The 14,890-nt window shown below is 36.7% G+C and overlaps 1 protein-coding gene across 2 annotated transcripts in view; it reads left to right on the top strand.

The window, feature by feature from the left end:
- WDR35 (WD repeat domain 35) overlaps positions 1–14,644 on the top strand; it is a 43,932-nt gene extending 29,288 nt beyond the window's left edge. For both annotated transcript variants that reach the window (XM_050316583.1, XM_050316582.1), the window contains 12 exons: positions 823–1,033; positions 1,608–1,688; positions 1,820–1,956; positions 4,157–4,360; positions 6,283–6,429; positions 7,528–7,660; positions 8,648–8,758; positions 9,869–10,033; positions 10,986–11,126; positions 11,908–12,064; positions 12,730–12,970; positions 13,911–14,644. In XM_050316583.1, coding sequence (XP_050172540.1) covers positions 823–1,033; positions 1,608–1,688; positions 1,820–1,956; positions 4,157–4,360; positions 6,283–6,429; positions 7,528–7,660; positions 8,648–8,758; positions 9,869–10,033; positions 10,986–11,126; positions 11,908–12,064; positions 12,730–12,970; positions 13,911–14,058 — 1,876 coding nt within the window. In that variant the 3' untranslated portion in view covers positions 14,059–14,644. The remainder of the gene's footprint in view (positions 1–822; positions 1,034–1,607; positions 1,689–1,819; positions 1,957–4,156; positions 4,361–6,282; positions 6,430–7,527; positions 7,661–8,647; positions 8,759–9,868; positions 10,034–10,985; positions 11,127–11,907; positions 12,065–12,729; positions 12,971–13,910) is intronic.
- Positions 14,645–14,890: the final 246 nt, after the last annotated feature.

Below are 14,890 nucleotides of genomic sequence, written 5' to 3'. Positions count from 1 at the left end.
GTGTGATCGAGTTAGAGCCACATTCATTTTGTTCTGAACCAAAGCTATTTCTTTCCTAAAAGACTTTGTGCTAGGGAAAGAGGCTCAGATCCATAAGCATTTTAAAGTTAATTTTCTAAATTGCTTCTGAAATTTTAGTAGGGATTTAGGGTGTCTACCATTCAGTATTTAGAAATGCTTCTAAAACAGCCTTGTGGTAAATACAGGCTACTAGGATTACCTGAAGACCTATGTAACTGGAAATTTTCAAATGTAACATTTTAGAAATTGTATTTTTCCCATATTTTAAATTACTTCAAAGATTAATTGGATTATACTTTTTTTACCTTGAAAAAACCTAAAGAATACCCTTTGTAGAAATATAAGAAATCCTATTTTAGGAATTAAGAGTTTACATCACCACACTGACTTTTTAATTTAATAATCTGCTTCGTTGCCTCCTAGTAAATAAGGAAAATAAGTTCTGTTCAGTTGTTAATTTTAGTCTTTGTCAAGAAAAGTTTGGCGAGGGGCAGAACCTGTGATTTACTCAACTTCATATCTGATGTACTAAGGGTCTTCAAAATGCTGGATGAAAAAATGGGCATATTTCAGAGCCTTTGCAGGGCCAGATCCTGTGAGCAGATGTTTCCATCTCTCTGGACTCCGCTGTGCAGATAAATGAAAATCATATGCATCTGTGCTGGTTTTGGCACATGATGGCCTCTCATGGAATCTATAGAATTATACCGTGCCAGTTTTGAGAGCTATTTCAGATATCCAGCCTTGAATAGTGGGATTTTTTTAGCTGTCTTATATTTTTATTCCTTTGTTTGTCTGTAGCCGTCTCGCTATCATAGACCTTTCTGGTGTTCTGACCTTCTTTGACCTGGACGCGCGGGCAATAGACAGCACAGGACAGCAGGTGATAGGGGAGCAGCTGAAACTGGAACGCAAAGATGTCTGGGACATGAAATGGGCCAAAGATAACCCAGATTTGTTTGCAATGATGGAGAAAACAAGAATGTATGTTTTCAGAAACTTGGATCCAGAGGTAAATGTTAACATGAGTAAACTGTTCATTTTATGAGTTTGCTCACAAGTTAATGGTGCTTTCTTGAATAGCAGTATTCTTGTGCTTACCATTCAGTTAGACAAGTGTTTATATAAACTTGCTTCTGGAAGTCTCAAAATCTTCCCAACTTTCATGTGGGAATGTTGTTTTGGAACAAATAAGTAAAATGAACCATCAGTCCTGGAAACATAAAAAGGCTGTCCTATTTTTATGAAATGTGTGAGATATTTTCAGGAGCACATTGTCTTTGTATGCTTTGGGAGACAAATGCAATTTTAGTAGAGATACTTGTAAAACACAGTTGAGTTGACCCTAAATAATAGGTGTTTGTCTCTCTCATAATTTAATTACGGAAAACATGAGGGTTTTTTATGATGTCTGGGTTTATAGAATTGTCAGTAATGTTAATGACTTTAGTATTTGTTTCTTGTTGGAAATTAAATTAAATCCTAGTTTGGAGATGAATGTATTTATGTGTGTACTTAACAGATTTGATTAGGATTTAATCAGACAGAATACAAGTTCATTCCTTTGTAACTTATTTAACTTTAAGGAACCTATACAAACATCTGGATATATTTGCAACTTTGAAGATTTAGAAATCAAATCTGTTCTTCTGGATGAAATATTAAAGGTAAGTATAATTAATTTTATTTTGTAGGAAAAGTTGGTGTCTGTCTTAATGATTTGAAGAGTATATATCTATGTTGGGTGAAAACAAAGGTCACATGGAATAAAAATATGTTTCTTTATCCATTATGTTAGAATCCTGAACACCCTAACAAAGATTACATCATCAATTTCGAGATCCGGTCATTACGAGACAGTCGAGCATTGATTGAAAAAGTTGGCATTGAAGAATCTTCCCAATTCATAGAAGACAATCCACATCCCAGACTTTGGTAAAATCGCTTATAAGCCCACTTGGTTTAAATTTATGCTATTTTGTACTCTTTTACTATTCAGACAGATCTAGTATGAAATTACAAAACCTCAAATTAAAACCAGCTAAGCAGTATGCACTAAGAATTTATGAATGTTGGAGTACCTGGAATGGCAGGCATGTAGTGTGTGTCATGGCAGTGGGTGTAGGGTACAGGTTCTGTGCTGTATGAGCCCCCAAATGCAGTGCTCCCTGCTTTTAGGGGTAAATTTAAAGGAAATAAATAAGCTGGCAGAAAGGTAACTGACAGTTGGTTTAATTAAAAATTAAATTTATATATTTGCTACTGAACCTTGATGACAAAGTGCTTAAAACCCAGTAAAGGTTTTAACAATCATCAGAATGATAACAAGGTAAGAGTTGTTTGACTAACCTTGTAGCATTTTAGACAGGCCATAAAGGACAGAAGTGAGAAGGGCTGGGTATGTTAATCGTGTTATGCTGCAGCATCTCAGATGTAATCTCAGAGCTGGAGATGCTTAAACTAAGCATGGATTTAGCTATTAAAGTTGAAAAGCCTGCATAGCAAACATATAAGAATAAACATGTGAAAACAGGAGTTCTGGAAATCTCTTTAATATCCCAAACCATAAGGGAAGGAAGAGTAAATGCCTTAGTAGGTAATTTAATGAAAAGTGAGTAGCAGAACCTAAAACTTCATTGACAAGTTTCTTGATGAACAATAGAAATTCTCTTTAACTCTGTGGAGATTGTTTCTTTGTCCGTACCTGTCTTTAATAATTTTTGTTTCATTGTTTTGAAGCAAACTGATTGGATGTTTGGCTGTTAATTCTTGTCAGTTCAGAGGAAAATTTAAAGCTGCTGAAAGACTGGCCAAGACAGCGTGCTTTAAATTTGTCACTCAAAGAATTTCTTCCTATCTAGTTGTGTTTTTGTCTCCAGAATGTTCATTCTGAAAAAAAGGATTTGCTAGCTACATATTGAAAGTTTCTGTAATAATACTGTAGTTTTATTAGCTTGAGTGTGTAGGGAAAAATGTTAGTTTTGTGAATCTTCATTTTTACTAATTTCTTGAGCTAGCTGAAGATTTTTGGAGCTTGGAAGTCATCCATGCTTTTTGCTATTAGTTTTGAAAATCTGTGTCTCAGTAAAAGTTTTATACTGTAAAATCACAAAATACACATCAAATTGTGTTCATCTTGCTCCAAAATTGCCATGAACTTTATTTTTATTATGCAAGAAACCACATGTCACATATTTATAAAGAAGAGATGGATTGGAAGTACTGGATATAAAGTGAATATATTCCAGATCAGAACAGGACAGTGCCTTAATTCTAGAATGCAGCAAACAGGATGATGTGTTTAGCAGATGGATTAAATTTGCCATACTGTTCTTCTCTTGGTTTCTATGATGTCAGTGATGAGCACTTGAGTTGAATTGATACCAACCTTGTCAAATTGGTTCAAAAATACAGAGTAGGTACTGCCTAAGCACGGCTTAGGTCACTGAATACAGCAGCAATATTATTGTTTTTGTCAGTGCCCTCCTGTGCTGACTTTGTTTCAGTGTCAGTCAGCCAGGCTAAATTTAACTAGCTTGATTTTTTCAGAGAATTCTAGGGCTCACTCAAGCACCTGATTGATGTAGGTTGGCCTGCAAGTAGAAGTTCACTATTTGCAGAACTAACCAATGGGGCAGTACCAGTACAAGGTTTCCCAAAGTTCCCTGCTCTCCCAGACTGCCATCCTAACAGGACAAGGAACATCCAGATGGATCAGAAGGATAATTTATTTGTCATGGCCAATGTACTTGGAGGCTTTTAGACTGAGGCTGCCATCAAGGTTTAAAGCAATGACAAATGCATAGGTAGAATTATCTAAATGGAACTATGTTGAGACCAGCAACCCATTTCATGTAGGACAAATGTAACAATCAAATCCTGCCCATTCCTCCCAAGCTGGTGTCCATTTAAACAGCTGAAAAAAAGAACATTAGCAATGCATCTTTCCCTGAGAAGGTACTGGACATGTCACAGAATGTACTGGGAACAGTTACACAACTGTATTAGGATTAGCTAATAAACAATACTTTGCAATAACTTAAATGTCTTCTTTAAATAATTAGTAGTTAAATGGATCCTCATTTAATTTACTGTCTAGCTGCTTTTCCATCTGTCGTGTTTGTTTTTCATGCAGGCGTCTCCTGGCTGAAGCTGCTCTTCAGAAGCTGGATCTGCAGATGGCTGAACAAGCTTTTGTGCGTTGCAAAGATTATCAAGGTATTAAATTTGTGAAGTGTCTGGGCAACCTGCAGAGCGAGTCCATGAAGCAAGCAGAAGTGGCAGCCTATTTTAGCAGATTTGAAGAAGCTGAAAGAATGTATCTGGATATGGACAGAAGGTAATTGCATGGAATCATCTCAGCAGCAAATAAGGAAAAAAAGTCTGAAAAAACCCCAAACATGCCTAAATCAGGAATGGCTGTTTTAGCCCTGAAGAGTCTTTACCAGTTTCTGCAAAGACATTACAGGATCAAGTGGAGATATTTTTTTTTTGTATCCATACATAACCAGTTCTATATGTAAATCAGCGCATTCCAAACTGGTTGCAAAACCTCCGCTGTTCTAGGTAGTGCTATGTTTCATAGATTTTTTTTCACAAGTATTTTGTCAGTATTTCAGCTGGGATTCCAAAACTACAAACAGTCTTAACTAATGTTTAATTTATGTGCTGTTGGTCTTAGCTAGTAGCCAAGTACACATTCTTCCCAATTACATATACAAACAACAGAGTTTTTAATGAACTGTAATCTCTGGAGAGACAGAAAGGACTCTGGATGAAACTGTGGACCAATCAATGGAATTTTTCCTCAGGAATGAAAACAAACAGCAAAATTACAGTATTGCTGGGAATATAAATTGACACTAAGCAATTAGCTAGAGCACTGTCTCTGCTGAAAAAGGGTAATGATAAATCAGCAGCAGCAGTTGTGCAGTGTAGCCTGTAGATGGTGGTCAAACATGGAGAAACATGAATCACTTATGCACACGTGAAATTTTTAAGCTTTGATTAATGGAGCCATGAAAAACAGTAGGGAATGATGGAGAAAAACATTAGTTATTCTTTCATGCTGTAAGAATGAGAAACCTTCCTCTTTCCCAGTGAGGGGGACAGGATGGGGGGCAGAGGGAGAAGGCAGGAGCTGGGAGGAGATGCCCAGTAGAGCCTGGTAATGGAAAACTTTCTTGCCCGTGGTTAATTATTCGATGGCAGTATGTTGCTTTGGGGAGGTGGACTGCCTCCTGAGCACTTCAGTCACTCTGCAACACTGATTTTTAAATGTGGCTTATTCCTTTTCACATGGCTGAAGAGAAATGTGGACATTATAGGATTGCAGAAGTCAAAAACTTACTTTTTTTTACTGGTTTCTTCAACAGTAGAGCATCTTATTCTCCAGCTATGAGAATATGGGAATTCTCATAGTATTGACATTACATGTCTCCTCACCACTAGAAAAATCCTGAGAAAGATCTACCATAAATCAGGATGAAATAAATCTATTTTTCAAATACAATTTTGATGTTTTTAGATAGATGCTCTTATGTAGCTGACTGCACTGACTTGCTACTGCCTTCCTTCATTTGTAAGCTGAGGGCATTTTTACAAGACATGTATAGGTCTCTCCCATTTATTTGCTGTGCACCTGCAGAATTACTTTTATATGAAGTAATATAGAATTATTCTACTTGATGGAAAAACATGCCAGGCAGGCACACAATGAGTCATATGTATGCATGAATAATAAAAATAATAAAAAGGAAAAAACTACATCTGAATCCTTTCTCCTTTAGCCAAAGTCACTCTGAATCTGAAAGAGAAGTCTCTGAAATCCACATTATTTCATGTCAGCTTTAGCCTCCATTATTCATATTCCTCGCTCCTTGGCCTTTACCCTCATCTTCCTCCTGCCTTTAGCCTTTTGCAGCTGCTGCCATCTCTTGTGGTTGTCAGCATGAAAGATACAGAACAGAGTAAGAGGGAACCTGAAGTAACATCAGCCCAAGTGTCTCACCAGCTGCTCATTTAACTCCTCACACGGGAGTGTGGCTAATAAGGAGGTGCATATGTCTGAAATAACCTGTGAGCTCTCTGAGTATTTGCTTTCATGGAATAGTGTTTAAAATCAAAATAAGATCTCTGGGGTCACTGTGATCCTGCAATGCTGGTTAAGAACACGAAAATACTTTTGGATGCTTTTCTCAGGATTTTTGTTACCTGTTTTACTGTCTTTGACTTTTCCCTGCTATTTTCGGTTTATACCAGAGATCTTGCCATTGGTCTGCGGATCAAACTGGGAGATTGGTTTCGGGTATTGCAGCTACTGAGAACTGGCTCAGGGGACTCGGATGACGCCCTCCTGGAACAGGCACACAATGCTATTGGAGACTACTTCGCAGACCGTCAGAAGTGGTATGTTCTGTAGAAGAATTAGTAAGAAGGAAATTAAAAGGAAAATTACTAAACTGATGACAAGACTTAATTTATGAGGAGGGACAGACATCAGGATGCAGTACATGGGATAATTTTGGAATGATGAGATTTAGCTCAGACCTTTATGGTTCCATGATAAGATAAATAGAGAGCTGTTGATCAGCTGTCTAAAGAATGAAGGTGATAAAAATCTGCGTTTTGCCAGAAGTCTCTGTTTCACAGGATGGGATAGAAAGAGATATACCTCTACAGTTGTATTAGGCTGGATATAGAAAGTATTAAAGAAAAAAAAGTCGATAAAGGTAGGAGAGAATTATTAAACATCAGTGAATTTTTTAGAATACTTCAACCCACAAATATTTGAAAAGGTCTAGAGTTCTTTATGGCCTGGATCTGTCTCCAGATATTGCCCAAACTGGGCACCAATGAAGATTTTAAGGACAGTGCATACCTGTAATAATATTTCTGCAGAACACATTTTGCAGTCAGGTTCTTAGTGAGCCAGAGGTAATGTCTTCTTAGTTAATAACTTGCCAATAATTTTTTTCATGCACTTTTCTTGTTGCCTTCTAACTCTATGTCTCAGAGTTCCACAGCTCCACTGTGTATTGTGATTACCCAAATTGTATCATCACAAAGAACTTGTGTACCAAAGCAGTTGAAAACTTGTAATTAGATTTTGAAAGTTGATTTTTAGATGTTTTAGGTAACTTTGGAGAATGGTCTTGGAGGTCTCAGTGCTTGCATTTTAAAATACAGATGCACAACACTAAAGCCCCTTTCTGAAGGTTTAGTTTTAAGTTGTCCATTATGTGCTATGATCTATAGCTTTAAGATTCCTTGACTTCCTAACCTTACGCTAGTCAGAGACTACTTGAACATAATGATCTCTGAAAATTAAAACTTGTAGTACTTTTTAGAAAAAGAGTGAAATTCTAGCTACGAAAGTTTTTCCAAGGAAAACTACATGTTAAAAGTAATGTGATTTTAAATTTAAAAATACAAAAGGCTTACAGAATTAAAAACTTCACTTGTGCTTATATATCAGAAGCTGCCACATCTTTTTTGTCCTATTAGGTTAAATGCTGTACAGTATTACGTGCAAGGACGAAATCAGGAACGTTTAGCTGAATGTTACTACATGCTAGAGGACTACCAAGGACTGGAGAATCTGGCCAACTCACTTCCAGAGAATCATAAATTGCTTCCTGTAAGCAAAAAGCACCTTTATTTTTCATTGTCTTATTTATACCCAACTGTTTACTTAAAATTTCTCGTCTTGGGAGGGTTATGGAAGAGAGAAGGAATGCAGCATATGACCTACTCACTTAATCATAACGGTGTTACTGTGGTATTGTTCTCCAATATTGCTGTTGTTTTCATACTCCATTATTATTCCTTTCCCTTATTGTCTCAGTTCCCCAGAAAGGCCCAATTGTTCATCATGTTTTACTGCCACATGGCTAAGTCATAATTTACTGTTTCTCTCCCCAGATTGTGCCATTTTTCTCTGAAATAGCTGTGCTTCACTGAGAAGTCACCCATGGATGGACACTTACTTTAGCTTTCATTTTGTCATCTGATCTACACTGTTGTTTTTTTTTCCCCTAAACCCTTCCTAGTTGCTATCCTTAACTTCTTACATGATAAGTCTGGTGGGAATACTAATGTACAATGAAAATCGAAGATACTCTCAAAGGAGGAAAAGTAGGTGGGATAGGGTGTATAGGGTATATAGGTGTATAGGGCATAGCTGTGTATGTATAGCAGGATATGACCTACTATGTAATAGCTCATTTAAAACTGTACTATGGTTGATTAATTCAAAATGCTTAAAAAATGCAAAACATGCTCCTTTTAATGCCATTTTCAGTAAAGCAAGACCTAGCACTGTCTTTTTTAACCTCACTGTAGTGGCGAAGATTCATAAAATACTTTAAACAGTAAGAATACAGTCCCTTTGGTATGATTTGGTTTGAAAGAAACATTTTTAAATAGCTTTTTTCAATTTAGAAGGAGTGTGTGAAAGTAGCACACTCGCTGTTCTAAATATTTGCCACAGTGCATGATGCCTTCACAGGATCCATGAAGTGAACAACCCCTTCCCCAGACTCTTGGAATTAAATTAAACAATATAAGTACACAATGTACTAAAAATGTGGAAGTGAATTTAACATGGTGCTGATGATTTTTGCAGGATATAGCTTATATGTTTGTACGAGTGGGGATGTGTGAACAAGCTGTGTCAGCCTTTCTGAAATGTAATCAACCAAAGGATGCAGTGGATACCTGTGTGCACCTCAACCAGGTAAAACAGCAGGAGATCATCTGCTTTACCAGTACCAGTTTAACTGTGAGATTCCTGTCCTAGAGCCCAGTTAAACACAAGTCCTTGTAAAGTATCTGATTTGTCACAGTTTCTGGAAGACTTATACTTCAGGGTTAAGCCAGTTCTCCGAAATTAAGATTAGGTCATTGGAGGGACAGTGCAAAGGCACATACAGGGTGTCTGGTCAGCATACTCAGCATACAGACATTTGTAGCCTCTCTGGAGCTGGGCCATACTGTCTCTTGATGGAATGGGAGGAAGGCTGGAGGAGAGATAGCTATCTGTTCAGGATATTTTCCCCATCCCCTTCCTTCTTTGTATAGATGCAAATGGATTTGTGACTGAGTGAGGATGTAGCTGGAAAAAGCTGATCTGAAAATTGATCTGTATGTTTACATCTAGAGCTGTTTCCTGGTATGACTTAGCTGTGCAAACGTTTGTGTTGACACAAATAAAAGAAAAACTGAGGATGGCTGTGAGGAACTTGATGTATGGGAATGGCAGGACTGGCTAGGGCTGGCTTTATATCAACAATGTCTTAGTTTATGGATCTGAAGACCTATTAGGTGTGAGATTCAGCTAAGACTCTCAGTCCTGCCAAACTTTTAATCTGAGACAAACACAGTAGCCAAACTGTTGAAGATCAGGAAAATTCGCAGACAAAATGAGGTGTATAGAAGGATAAGTAAAGTGTTACTGTGTGCTTTAAGCTTCTGGGCTGAAGTCCTCTTTTAGGCACACTTTTGAGAGTCTGGCTTTAGTAATATCAGAAGTGTTGAAATCCATGTGTCCAGCCATGAGCTGCATTGAAGTGATTTTGCAAAGCTTTTACCAAAGCAGAAGCAACTGTTTTGTATGTGGTTTTGGACAGAAGTCCAGCATTTGTTTCACAGGCCTGCTGCATCACATGATTGGCAATGATGTTAGCGTTTGTATTCTCTTGCTTTTTATGTTAATTTTATAGTAGTCTGGTTCTAAATGGTGATGAAGTATTGCACACAAATGTAGCAGTCTGTTCATGGATAACTGGCTTGTTCTGAGAATGTATGTGAAAAAATTAGGTTAATAATTGTCTCCTTTCATTTCTAGTGGAATAAAGCTGTGGAGCTGGCTAAAAATCATAATATGAAAGAGATTGGATCCTTGTTAGCCAGATATGCAAGTCATTTGCTGGAAAAGAATAAAATCCTTGATGCTGTAGAGCTGTATCGTAAAGCCAATTATTTCTTTGAAGCTGCTAAGCTCATGTTCAAGGTATCACAGGTTTTATTTTTGTGTCAAGTAGCTGGTTTTTTGCACTAGCTCTTATTACTTCCATGCTGCTTTTATTCTCTTGGGGTTATTTTAGTTTTAACAATGTCTGTGCTATGAGCAGATGCCATTATACAGGATACTGCAAAGATGAATCCAACTCCCAGAGTTCAGGTGTCTCTGTAGTAGTTACCCTTGATGTCCTCTGTAGCCAATGGAGACGATACTTTTGGGACATCATCTATTTTATTTTGAGACTTTCACTTCAGTATGAGATGAACTTCACCTCAGAAAAGGTCCTGTTGCTCTGCATTGCCTAGTAAAGAAGTATGGTAGACTGGCCTGGGCTGCCATGTCCACACTATTTTATGTGTCATGTGAGTTAGTTTTATCTCCTTTTTTTAACAAATAGCAATGTCAATAACTTTAAGACATTACATGTTGTTATTTCTTCTATTAGTATCTTCAATTAGAAATGGCTGTGGTGGGCTTTAAGTTGCTTAGATTTGGATTGGCTGCAGAGATTTCTGTACATAACTTGAAGGCTGTAAGAGTGATGTGTAATTTTTACAGCAAATATTTATAGCACTGTATATATATATATATGTTACTTTCAAAAGCCATTCTTCATTCCTGGGAAAACCACCAGACCTTATTGAAAGCTAGGTATGTGTTTAAAAATTGCTATTTTTTAGTTTATTTTTATACTAAGTCAATAGACTTATACATGGTTACACTGATTTATTCTTCCTGAGAATCTGGCTTTATATACATGTTAGCTAAATAAATATAGAATAATGTGCATACTTCACTTTGACATTTTCATTTATAGTTATGTTTGCAGTCTAAATTATTACATTTAAAGGCAGAATCATTTTTTTGGCATGATTTCCTAGGTTTGAACAAGCATGCAATTGTCCAAGAGATTTAAATCCCTTTGTTTTGTTTTTTCAAGATTGCAGATGAAGAGTCGAAGAAAAGGACAAAACCTTTGCGAGTTAAAAAGCTTTATGTGTTATCAGCCTTACTTATGGAACAGTGCCATGAACAAATGCAAAATGCACAAAGGGGAAAAGTTAAAGAGAAAAGTTCAGAGGTAGTGTCTTTTTTCCTTTCTGAATTCTGGTATGTGCTACCTAGAATAAAGCATAAATAACTTCATGGGAGGCTGTAACGTTTGTCTAATAACCCTTTTTCCTGCTTAGAACAAAGCTTTCCTTAAAACAAGTCTTCCATGAAGACCTATTGTTTTAAGTATTATTTTAAAACATTTAAATCATATATATTCATAGATATTTTTCTTCCCAAGTTTAATATATTTTTCTTAATATTTTCACTGTAACAATGAAAACCATACTAAGAAACTCCGGACTTTTTTTTTTCCTGCAAGACTGTCACTTCCATGTCGTTTAGGAGTAAGTATGTATCCCAAAGAGTGATCTCTGATTAGATTAAGTTATCTTTCCTATAATTTAGCAGGGAGATGGCTCCAGATATGAGGGAGATGAATGGAAGCATTTTTTTTTCTGCTCACATGTTCATCTTCATATGCCCAAATGAAATCGTTTAGACAAAGTTTTAAGAGCTCTGGTGTTGAAATGCAGTATTAATCCAAAGTATGAACCAGTCTGCAGATGTGCACAAAATATATTTGTACACACGTATACAATATTTATCTTTGAAAATCTGCACCATATGTTGTGCCTGTGCTCTGTATAAAATGCCTGACAATGTTCACTTTAGGTCCATTTATATTTCCCCTAGTTAACACAGACAGTGGTGTAATCACCAAGTATAGAAAAGTTCTTTTCATGTACCCCATTTCCTGCTGTATCTGTTTCATATAAAAATTACTTGTGATACTGCTTTGTTTTCAGAGTGCTTCAGCTTTGGCTGGTTTGCTGGAAGAAGATGTTCTTTCTTCAACTAATCGCTTTGCAGACAATGCTTGGCGAGGAGCTGAGGCTTACCATTTTTTCATACTTGCACAAAAACAGCTCTATAAAGGGTCTGTAGATGCAGCACTCAAAACAGGTAGGACTTCATTTTTAACCCTGTAAAGAAATTCAAGAAACTGTTCTAATTGCACAGCACCTGCACAGCACATCATTTCATTTATAGTTGGTGCTTTTTTCTGTTCTTAATAGATGCATGGAATTTAAACCAAAACCATAAAATGAATTGAATGTAGCTGCAGTCAATGTGGGTGGAAAGGACTTTCCTGAAGACAATGCAAATCTAACTTTTCAAATATTACCTGGCTAAATTGGTGAATTTCTGTAGCTATTCTGTTGACTGTTTTGTTTCTTTCCTTAAATTCTAAGGCATACCTGAATTCACATTGGACCTTCCAGTAGAGCTTCATAAAAAATCTGTGGCAGTTAAGAGAAGCAAGTAGTGCTTTATACTTTGTCCAAGTAATGAAGATCTATTTCAAATCCTTCTAACATCTTTAAAACAAAACAACCAAACAAAATGAAGTGTTTCAAGGAGACATTTCAGTTTCTCAGTCAAATCCCCTTAATTTTATTTATTTTTAAAAAGCAATGTTTCATAGTCATGTCAGTGAAAAGACTTTCACTTTGTGCAATTTGTAGGATTAATACTATGTCTTAGTAGCAAATATTTCATACGAATGCTTGCAGTTCTCAGAAGATGTGTAATAATTTCCTTGGATTTCTTTTTTTCTTCCTTTTTAGCTCTTCATTTGAGAGATTATGAAGACATTATCCCTGCAGTTGAAATCTATTCCCTTTTGGCGCTCTGTGCATGTGCAAACAGAGCATTTGATACTTGCTCAAAAGCATTTGTTAAACTAGAATCCTTGGAAACACTTAGGCCAGAGCAGAGGCAACAGTATGAAGATCTTGCTCTAGAGATATTCACAAGATACAGTCCAAAGTGTAACAAAAAGTCTGATCTGGATGATGTTCTTGAGAGGTGGGTTTATTTTTATGTGACACTGTAATAATATAATTTTTTTTCTGCTGTTGGTCTATATTTTAGATTTTAGCAGGTTTTGTGTGTGACCAAATTAATTAAATGCTTTGCTGTTTAAACCAAATATTGGGCAAGAATGATGCAGCTGTCAGCCAGTTTGCAGAAAGGGTAATACAGCACTGTGTTGTTTGGGAAAATAGGCACTGTGTTCAGGAACTGGGCATAAAGATGTAACTTCACCTAATTTGAAATGCAGGTGGACAGAGCACAGGACCTTTGATACTGTATCACATGACATTTAAGTAATAATGTTACTGTTTGCATCACCGTTGTGGTGTGATGCAAATATCCACAAGTGAATGTTTAACTGTTATTGACTAATGAGTCTCCACTGTTTTGTGAATTACCTAAATCTGTGAGAAGATGAATATGTCAAGTGAATAAAACAGAGTAAGAAGGGCACACTTAAGGGGTAAGTCCTTGGACTGGCTATACCCACAACAGTGTCTTTGACATGTTTCCTGCTAATATCATGGGATTTGTGAGTATGGAAATTGACTGTGAGTCAATTTTCTTTTAGCAAATAGGATTTTAACATGTCTTGTGTGACCCTACTGTGCAGCTGTACAGAATCTCACTAGCAGCTGTCAGGTTGACTCATCAGAGGAAGGAGCATATTAATAGTGCAGGTGTCTAATCTGACCTTATCTTTATAAGGCCTTTCCCACTTCTTTTCACTCCATCTTTTGGATCTGCTGGTCCTGATTTGCTGACTGTATGGTTCAAGGGGTGGGCATTCTCTGGTGTGAAGATTTACATATTTGGCTATGTGAACAGTGAAGTGTTACATGATTTAATAACTTGCAATTAACAGGTGGCACACCATGTTTTTATTCTTTCAGCTTTATTTACTCTTCTTCTCTTTTTTTTTTTCTTATAGTGGAGATGAGAAACTTCCTGTATGTGTTGCAACAGGAGACTCTATCCTGGAGTATCGATTCTGGATGTGCGTTGTATGTAAGCATTGTATGAAAGCCAGTGAAGCAGACAATTATAAGTTCTGTCCTCTGTGCCACAGCACAGTATAGCTGAGTATAAAGGCCCACATATCTTCATTTATGACTCCTAAAAATAGCCTCTAAAATGTTACCAATGTATTATATTTTAAAATACAACTCAGGTACTGTATTGTAGCAGATAGTGCTGCTAATAGAGAAACACTAAAAAAAAATAAAACAGAAAACCCACAAGAGAAACCTCTACGGGTTCCATTTATGTGAATAAACATCCACATTAATAGACTCCATTTTTGTTACCTTAAATCTTTTTTTAAAAGTGTAACAGCATTCTTTTCTAATTGTAGGTTGAGCCTAGTTTTCAAACCATGTGAGTTGAATGCAGGTTCATATTAATATCTTTTACTCTGAGCAGGCTCCATTTTTTTTGTCTCCGTAATTCCATAGGAAATTACTGGGTTGTCTCAGAATTCACAATTTTGTGAAGGAAGTAATTCCTGAGTTGAAATAATGCCACAATAGTTCTGATAATATTATTGTATATGTTTTTGTACTACCGTTTTCCTAAAGCAATGATACCAGTACAGAGATGTTTGTGCTGGTTTCTTTTGCCAAGTGTATTTAAACCCACCATAGCAATAAAGGGCTTGAAAACACTCAGCAGTCAGTGCTGTCCATCTCTATCAGTTTCCTGAGCTTGGCTGATGTGATCTTCAACAAGTAAAGGAAACCTCCATGAACCTTCAAACTGGAATCTGGCAATTTTTTTCAAGTAGCTTGAGAGAGCAGCTGACTTCTGTTGAACAGATTTCAGGACCTAAACGGTTACCCTTGTTGCACACAAAGGTCTAAGGAGCGATGTCTTACTTAGAACTGCACTCTTCTACCTTACTGCTGGATTTGA

Source organism: Myiozetetes cayanensis, unplaced genomic scaffold, assembly GCF_022539395.1.
Source record: "Myiozetetes cayanensis isolate MyiCay16 unplaced genomic scaffold, myiCay2020 scf2-11, whole genome shotgun sequence".
In the NCBI taxonomy this organism is placed as follows: Eukaryota; Metazoa; Chordata; class Aves; order Passeriformes; family Tyrannidae; genus Myiozetetes; species Myiozetetes cayanensis.
This window is presented reverse-complemented; position numbering and strand designations above follow the sequence as displayed.